Genomic DNA, 15,015 nt, shown 5'->3' with positions numbered 1-15,015 from the left:
TTGACGGTCCTACTTGATAACATTTGTTCATAGACTATTTCTAACAGTCTTTCCCAAAGGTACGAAGTGCAGTGGGGAAACCAAAGGCTTCGAGGCCGTCTACCCGGGCTGCCACTCACAGCTGCGCTAGCTGTGAGACCTTGATTCTCAGAGCATCACTGACAGACTGCAGGGAGAAACCGCCGTCTCACAGGCAGCCATGAGGAACGGGTGTCATTTCAGAACGGTCTAAACAATAGGTGAACTGTGTTACTGGAGCGCAGGGCTTCTAGAACCGAAGCGTCTCCGTTCTTCATCCTCCCAGATGGAGGGCCTAGTTTCCAGCCTTTTATGGTAGGTCCTCTCCTTTAGGTTCAACCCTAAAACACACCTAGAGCTCCCTGCATGTCTTGTTTTATGCCCAGTGTACAGCGGTTGGCTTTGTATTCCATTCCAGCGTGGTGTATCCTTTGAAACCCTACCTTCCTAGATCAAGTGTCTTCTCCTCAGTGCCTTTTCTGAATCACAGAGCTGCGTCCATAGATATATGTTTCCCGAGTTCCCCTGCCCCCACCCCCAAGCCAGTCACAAGATCCTGGATCCTGGGCAGCCCCCACGGGGAAGGGGGATACCTCCTCCAGCACATGGTCACGCCCCGCCCAAGTAACTGTCCTTCTGGGCATGTATGGCCCCTCACTGACCCATTAGCACTCAAAGGCTGGAGAACAGAGCCCCGCACACAGTGAGATCCGGATCCCAAGCTGCCCCCTGGGGAAAAGGTCTTCACCAACAGTCCCCAGGCTCATGAGGCAGTTAGGTACAAGGACTGTGCTCAGACCCTGTGGTTCTCAAGTCTTCTACCAGAGATCCATTTCGAGCTAGGGACCTTCCCTGTCCCCTCCTTGCAGATGGTCTCATTTCACCAACAGGCCTATCAAAAGTGGACACACTTCAGGGAACGGCCAGCAGAAGAGAGGCTTTAAGATGGAGCCAAGCCATATGTGAAGCACAAACACGCAACCCAGTAACCAAACTGGGAGGCCTGTAGGAGATGAAGGTGTCTGGACAGGGGCGGAGCTAAGAGCAGTGCAAACATGAGTGGGCGAGCTGAGTGTCTCCTCCCACCATCTCTGCACCCAGCTCTTCTCTGACCGTCAGGACCTGCTGCTCCACCCCTACGGAGGAGCCTGCAGGCCAGTCCCTCTGCTGGTAGGCTCCTTTACTCAAGCCCACCCCTCTGCTCTCATTCCCCGCCATCTTAAGGCCCCAGAAAAGGGCACTGCTCAGGATGGCTCCCAGAGAAAGCTGCACCTCTTCCCCAGATGCTGAGAGTGACAGTGGTGACTCAGAAGCCACTGACTTCTCCTCGGAGCAATCACCCCCACCTGAGCCACCTTTCCCATGAGCACGCCACACTGAGCTCTATCCAATGTTTGTTTATATCAACCAGTATTAAGTCTATTGTGTTTTCCTTAACCACCAAGCCTTTCCTCCCGCTGAGGGAAAGAAAAGCGATTTAGCGAAGTGTGATTTGCCTCTGACAAGCCTGCACGGTCTACTTTTTCTCCATCCCTGCATTTCCCCTAAAGCATGATGTGTCATGTAAGACTTCAATCCCCAGCCTAAAGCAAGCGTTGCCAAATGCCTGGGGAAGTGATTCAGGTGAGAGTCAGGAGACCTGGCTCTGGCTGGACGAGGCTCTTGTGCTCTGCTTAGACATTTGCCGACTCTGTTTGCTTGGCCTTGTTTGTAAATGGGCATGAGGTTTGGATGGCTACATCTGCACCCCGTCTTCCCTATCCTATTGCCTACCAGGCAGTAGTGCCCTCAGGGAAGCCGAGCTGGGAACGGCAGTTACCCACAGGAGGCTGCATTGTTAGCTGTCCACATAGCTGGCTAAATCTCTTCAGCAGGTCCAAGTCTGTGTTGCCATTCCCTCGATCCAGAGCCCACTCCACTTTCCTCACACTCCTCTGGGGTCCCTTTCTGTGTTTTCCACCATTCTTCATCCCACAGCCAAGATGGTCCCTCTCAAAGCTCTCGCATGGGTCTTCCACATCATAGGGCACTCTAGCAGCAGCTTCCTGCTGCCTCCTTAGCTGGCTGATGGAGGGCTCCTCTATCTCCAAGTTCCTTCTTTCTTTATGGAGGTTCTGGGTCATTCCCATAACAGACCAGCCTCCTAGCTGACACCGTACAGGTTGTCCCTCTGTCCACAGTGTCCTTCTCTGGCTCTTACATGACCTTCAGGACTCAGCTCACAATGATGCCTCGGTGAACGTCCCCTAATCCAGCGGTTCTCAACCTGTGGATCATGACCCCTTGGGGGGGGAGTAAAATGACCTTTTCACGGGGGTTGCATATCAGATATCTTGCATATCAGGTAGCAACATCAGCATTCAGAACAGTAGAAAAACTAGTTACAAAGTAGCCAGTGACGTTATGGCTAGGGAGCAGGTCACCACAGCAGGAGGAACTGTATGGAAGGACTGCAGCATTAGGAAGGTGGAGAAACACTGCCCTAATCCTCTCCTGAGACCCTAGGCAGGAACTCTCTGCCCGGTCCTTTGAGAACCTGTCACTTGCTGACTCTCCAGACTGCCAGCCTCATAGCAGAGCTCAGTCCTGTGCTTGTCCACTTCCTGAGCCCCGTGTTTGGTGCTTGTTGTCCACTCACTGAATATCTGCACCACGACGTAAACTAATCCTCTCTGGTGTGTTCAAAACCCCTGGTCTTAAAACCTCCGACTATTACATTGTAGCCAGCTCATTACCATATTAATGTCTTAAAATCTAACAAAAATTGGCTGGGGGCATAGCTCAGTTGCTCACCCAGCATGGACAAAGTCACGGGTTTAATCCCCAGCACTGCATAAAATTAGTCCTTGTCTCAAAACATAAATAAATAAATAATAAAATTATATATATATATATATATATATATTTTTTTTTTTTTTTTTTTTTTTTAAATAGACACTTATTCAAGTCGGAGCTGGTGTTCGTCCCTGGCCTTCCTGGTAACCAAAGCCAAGACAGGAAGCAATGACTCGCATGACTGCTTCAGACCTGCTGCAGAACGTCTTTGTCACCTTGAGTGTTACCTTTTTTTCTTTCTCCATTTCTCACGCAGTTTTCAAGGACGGGCTGCTCCAAAAGAGCTCCAGGACTCCTTGCTCCTGTCACCCTTGTGTACAATAAACAAAGCCCATTCCCATCATGACCGAGGCACGTCTGCTGGGCCATGTATCACGGGGGGAGGGACAGCAAGCCTGTCTGGCATGGAATCCCCATGTGTCCCCACGAGAACTGCACGGGCCTTCCCCCATTCTGCCCAGAGGTCCCGCAGGAGATTGGGTCATACGTAAAGCATTGCAAAAGCCTTGTAAAAGGTAAGGAGGGCCAAACAGAACCGTCTGACTTGGAGGCGTGCCAACCCTGAGTCAAACTTTATAGACACAAGGAGGTGGCGGCCAAAATGTGTTCCTTCCTGGTTGGCATAAATCAAATGGCTGGCAGGGACCCGGGAAGCTTGCTCGGTAAAGTGATACTCCTGTAAACTAAAAGGATACATAAATTACATTGCTAAAAGTGCTTTCTCTACTTAGCCAGCACCACCTGAGCTTGTGAGCTGTGAACTGAGGGAAAGCTGGGTAGAGCTGTATTCAAGATCCATGGAGTCCATGTCCTCCCTCGACACTGCAAGCAGAGGGTGGACAGCCACGGCCTTTCCCAGCCTTTGGCCTTCTTTGTCTTTAACTACTTGTTGAAATTAACCCTTTCTGCCGCATTTCTGCACCATTTCTCAGTGAAGATTTGTGAAACAGCTACCACATTTTCGTGGTTCTAGATGCTGCTAATGGCTAGACCTATCCCCAAACGCTGAGGGGTTGTGTAGGTCCCTAATCCCAGCACTCAGCAGACTGAGGCAGATAACCTGCCTCACGGTGAGACCCTTGCCTCAAAAAGAGCTATCTCGGTTTCAGAAATGCTAAACTGTGGGGAAGGTAGATACTCAGGAACCAACGAAACTGGGTCTTTGATCACGGCAGGTGCCTTTACTCTGTCTACACCCCATGATGCTATCCCGGAAAATCCTTGCTGGTGCTCTATAGCTTCTTCACTGCAGGAGTGCCTGGCAGAGGAAGGTTAGTAAATGACCAGGAAAGAGGGTCTATCCCCCTCAGACACCGTGGGTTTCTCTAAAGCATTCTGCAAACCATTTTCTTCCTGGCCATTGTGGTCCGGATTTGACGTGTTCACCCGTGTATTGAAGGTCTGGTCCCCAGTTGCTATGTGTTGCTATGGAGAGGTATGGCTCCCATGACAGTAACTTCATCAATAGAGTAATCTGCCAGCGTGTTCATAGCTGCATGAGCCAGCGGGAGGCGGGAGTGTCTGTGGAGGAGACACACGGACGTGTCCCCCTCTCTTCTCCATGAGGTCCTGCCTCCCTCAGGCCCAAAGCAATGAAGACAGCGGGCAAAAGCTCTGAAACCCTGAGAAAAACACAAAAACAAACAAACAAACAAACGAAAAACCCTTCTTCTCTGTTAAGCTGTTTTCCTTGCCATGGTGGTTAATATTAACCCTTAATCCTTAATTAATCCTTAATTAGCCCTTAATCCCAGTACTAGAGAGGCAGAGACCAGGGGGTCCCTGTGAATCAAAGGCCAGCCTTGTCTACATCACAAGTTCAATGCCAAACAGAGCTACACATTCATAGAAACCAGACCTATTAGTGCCTGCTGGAGCGCACACACACACACACACACACACACACACACACACACACACACCAGCTTTGAATTCAGCTCTTTTGCCAGATTAAAGCTCACTTTTGGTCAGATGCAGAGCGAACCATGAAGACCCTGCATGGATCTAGGGATAGGTAGTTCAGAGCCTCGCCATCCCTAAGCCAAGTTCACTCCAATTCTTAGGCTCAGACACCCGGGATGGAGCCTGCTTCCTGGGAAACTGGCGCTTGGCTGAAGTGGCCTTGGATGTGCAGACAGGTACATGGTGTCTAAGTGCCAAGGAAGATTAGACCCATCTTCATCCTGGTCTGAAGGACAAGCCAGAAGGAACGCTCTGGGCTGGGGGGCTCTATGTGTTCTGTCCCATTCTCCCCTTCTCAAAAATAAGTATCCTGGGTATGGGAGGGGCTACAGCTGGGACACAAAGTGAATAAATTGTAATAAATATTAACTAACTAACTAACTAACTAACTAACTAACTAACTAACTAACTAGGTATCCTTTGTTTAGTAAGAATACAAAAGGATTTCTACTGTCTATAAAAACCATACTTCAGAGAGAGAGCGAGAGAGAGATCCACATTGTGTGTTGGGTGCAAAGACACAGCTTTTAGCTTTAAGGCAGCCTCTTTCCATGGATCATTTCCTTTGATCCTCACCTCAGCCCCATGACGCCTAAATGTGAGCAAACACTAGGCTCATATAAAGGGCTTGCTAAAAATAATGGCTACCCAGAAGCGTTCCCCATCAGTGGACAGGCCTGCAGGCGAGGCCAAGGCTCTGCATAACTAATAGTCACACCGAGGCTGGTAGAGTTGGCCCAAGGACCATGCTTTGAGGCACACTGAACTGGATGCCACCGCTCCCGGTTTCATAGCTAAGGAACTGAGGCACAGAGCAGTCAAGCTACTTTCCTAATACCAGCCAGAAAGTGGCCGAGTGGATATGCGCCAGGCCTGCCAGCTTCTGAAATCTCCACACGTCTACATCCCAGATTTCTGCAAAACTAGCCACCCACAGTCATCACACCCAACTGTAGACACGAATACTGCCACCTCTGTCCTCTCACTTGGCTGGTAAGGCCCGCTGTAGCTATGACGCAGGAATTTGGGGAGCCGCAGACCGAGGCCTGCCAGGACACACTCAAGCCCCAGTTCTGCAACCCAGGAAAGATGAGGACGGTTGCAAGTGGGCAGACCACACCACACCCCAACAGACCCTGCACGTCACAGCTTTAATTAGCAGCAACTCAGACTGGAGTCCAGATTCAATAAATGAGAGTGGGTCAGATTGCTGGCCTCAGGGAAATCCGCTGACACAGGGACAAGGTTCAGTTCTCTAATAGGAAAAGCGTGTCTGGCCTTTTCTAACTCTTGGAGGAATACTTTGGGCCTCTTGTTCACGCTCAGGATGACAGCTGTGGGACCCTGGTGAAAGACATGCACCCCCTTAATTAACTCTCCCTTGTAATTGTGTGTGCCCCCCAGCTGCCGTTCTCAGCCTTTCAGCCCTTCCTTTGGCTTCAACAGGCCTGCTCTTAGCGCAGTTTGGGGGTGGGGTCTCATAGGTCTCCATGTCTGCTTTAGGGTAGCAAGTAAAGTTTGCCTCCCAGCCTCCTTTCCCGTGTTCCATTTCTGGGTCCTAAATTCTAAGAAGGGCTTAAAGGGAGTGTGCAGGGCCCCAGGGCACGTGTGTTGGCAGCAGCTTGGTATTCCAGCAGAGGCAAGCAGAGGGCAGGTGGAGGCAGGGCCCGAAGGACGTGAGGGATGTGGGCAGGATGTCTGCCGCTATGGAGGATCCCAGCCTCATTTCCTCATGCTCCTGTGTGTGCAGGATGAGCATGCACACGTGTGTGTGTGCATGGATGTAGAAGCCAGGGTCCGTCCCCACCATCCTTCTTTAGACTCTGCTAAGCCTGTTTTCTGAGACAAAGTCTCTCACTGGGACCCGGGGCTAACCGGGTAGGCTAGGCTGGACGGTCCGTAAGCCCCAGGGATCTGCCTGTCTGTCTCCTCAGCACTCCAATTACAAATGTGTCACCCCTCTCAGCTCTTCTGTGGCTCCTGGGCATGGGACCCAGGTCCTCATGCTTGGGTGGTTGGTAAGCACCTTACTGGATGGGCCATCTCCCCAGCCCTCCAAAGGAAACTCCTTAGGACGGAGACTCCACTGTGCATGGGAGGAACAGAGCCTCAGAGAAAGGACCGTGGTGCTGGGAATGCCTGACAGCGCCTGGGACACACCAAATCTTCCCCAAGCCAAAGCTGTCCAAGCTGTCCCGCGCTAGGCAGGAAGTCCCGTGTCCTACTGAAGCCCACCATCGTCCCTCCCAACACAGTCAAGCCCCCACTGCTCCCAAATCCCACATGTCAGAATGGAGAGGCCAGCCCCGCAGATGCTCTGTGTGGTGATGACTTGGAGGGAAGTGGTTCTCTCTAGGGGAGGCCTGGGTGTCCGTGTCTCCCAACATTGTGATGTCTTTAAGGTTCATCTTAAGCGCCTGAATCTCTTCCTATGCTAGCTCAGATCTGCAGACAACCAAACCAATGTCTGGCACCATGACCATTCTCTGCTCTTCGTTCAGCATTTCCAATACTGACGTTCCTTTTTGGTTACTCCACTGTTTCAAACACACTGGCGTGTGTGTGTGTTGTGTATATGTATGTGGACATGTGCATGCTCATACATGTGCCATGTGTAGAGGTTAGAAGACAACTTACAGAAGTTGGTTCTCTCCTTCTCATTCTCACCATGTGGGTCTCACCTGGGCCAACTCGGGTTGTCAGGCATGGCCATAGGCACCTTTGCCCACCAAGCCGTCTCTCTGGCCCACAGTGGGATTTTGTTGTTGCTGTTGTTATATTCTTGACATAAGACTAGCAAAACCTGCCTATTGGGAAAATGACTCTACCAGAGAGCTGCAAACTTTCACTTTTTGCATTGAATCTAATGTATATATAAGCAAACGCATATATCATAAGCCAACGGCTTAGTGGATTTTCATAAACTGAACCCGTTGTCAAGGAACTGAATATACCCAGCTGCCTCTGAGGCCACTTTCCAGTCACCTCCTCCTCACCACCCCCAGGGCTCCCAGACCAGCTTTAGCAGGCTGGAGTCTGTCCTCTGCTCACATGACAGCCTGACTTGCCAGTCAGCCACTCAGCAGCGGATCAGGTAAAGTCCACTGCTCTGCAGGGCTGACTGGGCACTGGCTTAAAATGGGGGTGGGCAGAGGGGTAGGTTCCATTTCTTTTCCTCTCTTATGACTGAGCCTGGAAAGTTCTAAAGCCAGCCCAGGAACAGAGAGGGGGCAGGACTCGGCCCATCCTGGCTGGAAGATGGTCCTGTGTCTGGAGATCAATCACGAGGCTAGCGTGGTGGCTCAGGGCCAGGGACAGGGGTAGAATTACTTTTCCATAGACTTCTAGAAGCGCTGCTTTGTGCATCAGGTAATGGGAAGGCCGGAGCAAGGTGACTCAGCGTAGCTGTGTGCTGGGTTCTGGACCCTGGAGAAAACAGTGCATGGCACTGGTTGGGCTTGTCATGTTCTGTTCAGCCCTTCCTGCTGGGAAACCACTGCCTTCCAGCACCGACTTCGGCCTGCTCTCTACCTGTGTCATTCTGGGCACAGATGCCAACTGCCAGCTGCCAGCCTGGACCTGTTGCCTACTGAGCTGTCCTTTCTGTCCTCCTGCATGTAAGCCCATCAAGGGATGACTGTGCACCCCTCACGGAAGCCAGATTTGGGCTGGGTCTGTAGCCCATTTGGTAGAGTATAAGCACGAAGCCCCGGGCCTAGTCCCAGCGACACATTAATTGGACATGGTGGCACAAGCCTGCAATCCCACCTCTCAGGGAGTAGAGGTAGGAGAATCGGAATTCAATGTCATCCTCAGCTACAGAGGATGAATTTGGGGACCAGCATGGGCTAAGAAGAGACCCTGTCTCACAACAACAACAACAAAAAGGCCAGGTTTTCCAACATTCTTGCCACGCATTATCAGATTTTGCCTTTTGTCCTCACCACAGAGCCATTCTAACTGCACAGTGCAGATGGCAGTCTGTCCAGGGCTAGTGATCAGGAAGAACAGTCCTGGGCCGGGATACGTGGCTACACAAAGAAGCCCTTCCAAAACCAACGCTGTTGGCAGCTGCACCTGCTGAGATGGCTCTGTTCCCACCTTATTCTGCCCAAAGCCTGGGGGCTGTGGCAGAGACACAGGGAGCCTGGGAGAGGCCTGGCTTGTGTGTTATGTGTGTGTAATGCCATAAGACGTGGTGGGGCGAGCCAACTCTGGTGAGAAGGATCTTGGGAAGCCTCTGCATATGCCCTTTAAGGGTGCATGGGACTCTCTCAGGCTTGGAGAGTGGCTCAGTGGGCAGTGCTCATCTAGATCCTAGAGCAGTGGTTCTCAGCCTTTGTAATGCTGTGTGTGACCCTTTAGTACAGTTCCTCATGTTGTGCTGACCCCAGCCATAAAAGTGTTTTCATTGCTGCTTCATAACTGTAATTTGGCTACTACGAATTGTAACGCAGGTATCTGATATGCAACCTCTGTGAAAGGGTCATTTGACCTCCTCAAAGGTGTCATAACCCACAAGAACACTGTTCTAAAGGCCTCAGCACAGCAGAAGTTAAGTGAATAAATAATTCTATATCTTGGGGAATATTTTTTTTTAAATACAGGTTTCTCGGGTTCCTCCTTACATCCATGCTGAGACCCAGAAACCTGCATTTTCAGAAGGCATTCCAGAAGATTCTGATGTAGTTGGTGCCAAGATATAATCTGAGGAACTCTGATCTAGACAACTCCACGCCCAGGGTTGCATATGGGGAAAGTGAAGCCTAGAAGGCCCATAGAATCATAGAATCCAATTGTCCTCCATTGTAACACACAAAGACACACACACCCAGAGAGAGAAAGAGAGAAAGAGAGCACCTGAGGGGCCCAGCAGCCTAACTCTGTCTATTCTTCATTTGGTAGACTCTCATCCTGTTCTTCTGCAAGGTAGGTATGAAGACAGGGAACAGAATAGAGCTTTCACAGAGGTCCAGCACATTCGGGTCTCCCTTCTCTCTGCCTGAGTATCTTTCTCCTAAAACCCAGATGTGCCCCCACCGCCCACTACATGCAGAACAAGGTGGACCTTCCCACCTCCTCTGCTTGACCTAGTCACTCCAACGTCCAAACCCAGGACTGTTCTATAAACCCTTCTCCATGCACTTTCTTCAAATTCCAGCGTGCTCAGCCTCTCCCCATGTGATATCCTCTGCATCTGTGCCAACAACGCTTCTCCCACCTTGCCCAATCCTCCCATTTCTTTTAAGGCCCAGGTAGAAGCCAGGTTCCTTCAGGAAGTCTCTTAGCTTTCCAGCCCTCTCCTCTGACAATCAGAGCCCTGGACCATTCATTTGCAATCTGCTCTTACTGCCCATTATGTCCTGCTTTGAATTATGAACTTTAGTAATTCCCAGCTACAGAGCTTCAGCATACCCTTCTAATTACCCACCCACCTAGTAACGTTCCTTGCACATAATAAGTACATAAAAGACGTTAGTAATAGTGGAGCTATGCAGTGCTGGGGGGCGGGGGGCAGAGTGCCTGGAGGCTTGGCCTGAGAGAACGTGGCTTTCCTGTGCCTGCTGGGCTACCCAAACATTCCAGAGCCAGTCTTGGCACACCAAGGTCAGACTTGCCTGCAGTCTGCTTCTGCTCTCATTATCAACTTCCTTCATCATGGCTGCCCAGAGCCATTGCAGCTCCTGGCTGTAACGTGGGCAGAACACCTCTGCTTTCTTCACTCACAGGGCCAGAGGACTAGGGGTCTGCCTTCCCCTTCCTACTCAGGCAGCACTGCCACCTGTCCTATAGACTGGCCAGGGTGCTTAATATGCTCTCGACCCAGACCCCCAGAAGCCCTGGACCGCATTTCACAGAGGACGAACCTTCCTCTCCACGGAGGCCTGACCATCTCTGCATCCGCAGCTCACTTACAACATGGTCACAAGAAGTTAATTTCAGGTACACTGACAGCTTAAGTTCTAGGGCCGGAGCCAAACTTTCAAAAAGGAGCCCTTTCTTCTTTGTTCGTTGTAGGATACACACCCTACGAAGAAGAAGGGTTCTCTCCTGCCAGGGCCCCTGCAGCTGGAGGTCTGGGAGAAATCCTTCCTGGAATTTGGAAGTCTTAATCCTGAGTCCCACAGTTCAAATGCCTTCTGCAGGCTTTCTGCTTGGGGAAAATGCGGAATGGAACTCTCACAAGGAACCGTTCTCTAATGATGCCTCTTCTCTTCCAACAACACCAGCCTAGCTTTTCCTACTACCCCCATCCCCCAAATAACCTACACCAAATTTCTAGGTTTCTTATTAAATACATTCATCTCCTAATATATAAATATTTAAGAACTCTACTTACCAACATAGGTCCACTTGGATCCTGTAAAGAAGAGAGTAAACAAATAAACACAATGCAACGGAGCTGAAGGAGGTGATGAAGACACTGCACATTTGCTTTTTAAATGGGTGAGACCAAAAGGGAAGTCAATGTCCCTGAATAAGAACTTCCGACTTGGAGCCAGAACCATGACTCTTCGGAGCTGTGCTTCACGCAGAGCTCAGGATGGAGAGTTTATGGGGGTGGTTGTGGACTTAGTAGGAGGCTTCTGGAATAGCTGTTACCCCCAGACATCTTTAAAAAGCCAAACGTTATTAAATAGACAGGGAATTTCATGTGACCTGAAACCCCGAAGCATTCAAAGTATTGGTTCAGTGGGGCTCTCTCTCCCACCCTCTCCTCCCCCTGCCAGTAGACACCTGTGTGTGGGTGATGGTGGGCCCCTTCCTCACAGAGAGACAGATGCCCATGCATTCTGTCCCCTCCCCTGCTGCAAACGCTCTTTAGCTTCTTTCCACTCAACAACAGAGCGGAAGACCACCTACAAATCGAAGAGGTTCTCCCCCGAGGGGCTGCCGCCCTCCTCTGAGTTACAAAGCCAGCAGTGGCAGGGACGAGAGGGGAAACATGCTAGGAATATAACCCAGCCCGCCCACCGCCTCCCACCCACACCCGCAAGCCCCTCATTCCTAAACAGTCGTTGCAGGACTCTGCTCCCGGCACCCAGCCTGCCCACCTCCGCGTCCCTCTAGAAGTGACCCCAAGCTGAGATGTGCTGTGTCCCTGTACACTGGCCGACACGTGTAACTAGGGAGCAGTATATTGCCTGAGCACCTCTCTGCTGGCGTCTCTGGGTGTCTCTGTGGTTGGAGGAATAGCTGGGACACTAAGAACCTGGATCCCTTTTGTTTCTCAATACAACGTAGCGTCAAGGAGGAGCTGGCTGCTCGCCAGGAGCAAGAATTTCTTACTCAGGCCAATGATGGCTTCTACAAGCTGAAAGAGCACCTTGCCTTTTTATTTCTTTCTTTTTAATGTTGACCTCATCTCTTTTCCCCCTCTTTGGTGCTATTACTTCCTTGTTTCATTTCTTTGCCTCACTGCTAATTTTATTTATAGGTTTTTCAAGACAGGGTTTCTCTGTGTGTTAATTTCATTTTTAATTTTCAAAGTTAATTGGTAATTTTTATCAAATGAGACATTTGCCCACAGTTTAGAGTCAGATGGCTCTACAAAGCTTTTTAACAAATATCAATCCCCTGAAAGTCACTTACCATTTACTTGCAACCTAGGACAACCATTTTGGATTCTTTTGAATAATTCTTTGTTTTCTCTATACCCTTAGAAAACATGTTTATATTGTTCTCACTTTGATTTTGTAGAATCAAGTACTATTTGTTGACATTTTATCTTGGAAGAGAAAAATTTAGTTTCCACAAGTGATGTAAAATGAGCTTTCATAGATCTTATACCTACTAAGAGTCTCAGCATAGTTGTCATTTCTGTACCGTGTTTCCATGAATTTCAGGAGCTTCCCAAGGTAGGGGTAGGATCAGGATGGGGTGTTGAGGGTCACGTTCTTCCTAGAATCGAACCATTACCTTTCCCAAAAAGGCTAGATTTGGGCAGCTCAGCCGTGCCTGTTAGAACCTGCAAACCTGGCTGGCACTGGGCAGGGAGATGCCCTGAGGGAAGGGTATTCAGCAAAGTAAGACCAGGGGTTCAGGGGCTTGCCCTGTCTGCTTTCTACCCTGAGTGCTCGCGGCTTCCAGGAGCCGATGACACCACCTCCAGGCAGAGTGAGCTGGTCAGGCTCTCTGCCCTCAGGTCAGGCAGAGCAGGCTTAACGGAGTTCACCGAACCAGCCCTCCACCACAGCAACAATGAGCTCCACGCTGTCTCCAGAACCTTCAGCTTCATCTTGTGCTGCTTCTGCCCCTGGACCAAGGGCTTTTCTTAGGCTAACTTCCACAAATGTCAACCCCCCACCCTGAGTATCAGGCAGAGCACACTTTGACCCCCTGACTCAGCTGATCTTCCAGCCCCAACCTTGGGTTAAGTGGCCTTCTGTCCACATCAGTGAATTTTGTTTGACCTTATCCCCCGAGGCAGTCAAGAAACCTGCCCAATAAATACCAGTATAAAAGCTTAGAGCCTAGAGGGAGCTGAAACTGCTTGGTGTGAGGTGAAAGTGGGGCTTTGCTGCAAGCGCCCCCTAACCCAGTTTGGAGGATGAGGAGGACAGGAGGGGGGCAACAGAGGAGAACGGGGTGCAGCTGCCAGAGAGGAAGAGACAGAGAGAACCCCAGATGTGCGAGGAAAGACCAATAGAGAGGCCTTCTCTCCTTTGTGTGAGGTGCATGGTACTAAGGCGACTTCTGGTGAACTTCAACCTCAAGCTCCATAGACTAGCCAAAGTTGGCAGCTTTTAAAACTGGCCCCCACTTTTGTGGAACTTCTCCCATATTCTGCTTCTTCCTGACTGCATGGGAAAGGGGGCAGCAGGAAGACCCTACCAGCCAGGAGGTGAAGATTCAGTAAAGGGGTGGCCTGTTGCCCAGAGGTCCAGCCTTCTCCACAGTGACTTCCAGGAGGAAGGGGTACAGTGCTCTGATATCACTAAGCAGGACCAATGCTCTCTCCCTGCTGCCTAGCCAGGGAGAATTGTTTTTCAGCCGTTATGGTCACTCTTGGTCCTTCTGTCAATGTTCCAGCCCAGGAACTGTACGCCCACAAGTATTGCCCTGACGTGTGGCCCACTGTCACAGGCAGGACCTAGTCACCACCTTCTCCCTCAGAGAAGTAGCTGAGGGAGAGAGAGGCAGGCTAAAGCTTGCTTTCCTTTTCTTGTTCCAAAGGAGTTAATTATCCAGGCTTTGGACACGAGCCCACAACTCGGATTCCTCTTCCCGCCTCAACCTGACACCCCTTTGGGTTTCAGCCCCTTATTACAATTGGAAATAAGGGTGCACGTACACAAGCACGGAGGTTCAGGGTAGTGGAGTCCTCCAGGTGGAGGACGGTGACTGGGGGTCAGGCCTCTGAGGGTTCTGAAGGCCAGCCTGGCTCCCCTGCTTGCAGATCATAGCCCTAGAGAAGCCCGGCATTTCTCCGCGCTCTGCAGGTGGTTCCGGGATCCTGGCGAGCAAGTTTCCCAGCCCGGGCTCCAGAGCTAGTGGTGCTCAGAAAAGAGTGACACCCAACTGCACACCAGGCGTCGTTAAAAAGGCAACCAACCAGCCCAGCAAAGCCGTGCACCCCAGAGGAAAAGCCAGCATCCTTCCTTGAAAGTGCGCGAGGCACTCGGCTCCTCCCCTGCTCCCTCAGCAGTGATTTTATTTTATCTTGCTAGAGCCTGGCAAATCCTTCTCCCCAGGCATGGCTGAGCGCACAGGACTCTTTCTTTCATTCTTTCTTTTAAGCGAGCGGAAACTTTACCGTTCAGGGGGGCTGAGCTGGAAGGCTGCTCCTTGAGGATCACCAGCAGGAGGACGGCAGTCGCGTGCAGGCTGCTGCGGGGCATCTTTGTCCCGGCGCGACTTGAAGCTGCCACACGCTCTGGGGCTGTGAGGCGCAGCCTGGGACGAAGGCTGTGTCTGTTCCTGGCTGCCCCCAGGCTGATTTTTATGCCGCGACTCAACCCTAAACATGATGTCATCATGCAGAGGGCGGGGGCAGAGCGCCCAGCCTACCGGAGGACAGGAGCCCCAGGTCCGAGGTGAGTTGCAGTCCTGACTGAAGGGCCTTCCGTGGCCCGCTGTGCCACGGCTATACCTGAGGAGCCAGTTCCCCCCAGGAGCTGTGGGAAGTCAAGGGACCATGTAGCATTCACTTCACTGATGTGGCCGCGTTCTGTCACTGCCCTTACTCGAAAACCCCAG

The 15,015-nt window shown here is 51.0% G+C and overlaps 1 protein-coding gene across 4 annotated transcripts in view; it reads right to left on the bottom strand.

Moving 5' to 3' along the window:
* Window positions 1-14,721, bottom strand: part of Ca12 (carbonic anhydrase 12) — a 52,811-nt gene extending 38,090 nt beyond the window's left edge. For all 4 annotated transcript variants that reach the window (XR_008719157.1, XM_055598782.1, XM_055598784.1 and 1 more), the window contains exons 1-2: window positions 14,573-14,721; window positions 11,156-11,176 (exon numbers count right to left, since the gene is read on the bottom strand). Coding sequence is in view for 3 of the 4 variants with exons in the window: in XM_055598782.1 (XP_055454757.1) it covers window positions 11,156-11,176; window positions 14,573-14,657 (106 nt within the window). In the remaining variant the exon portion in view is untranslated. The remainder of the gene's footprint in view (window positions 1-11,155; window positions 11,177-14,572) is intronic.
* Window positions 14,722-15,015: the final 294 nt, after the last annotated feature.

Source organism: Psammomys obesus, unplaced genomic scaffold, assembly GCF_907164565.1.
Source record: "Psammomys obesus unplaced genomic scaffold, mPsaObe1.curated_primary_1811, whole genome shotgun sequence".
In the NCBI taxonomy this organism is placed as follows: domain Eukaryota; kingdom Metazoa; phylum Chordata; class Mammalia; order Rodentia; family Muridae; genus Psammomys; species Psammomys obesus.
Note: the sequence above shows the minus strand (reverse complement) of the source record. Positions and strands in the feature narration are given on the sequence as shown.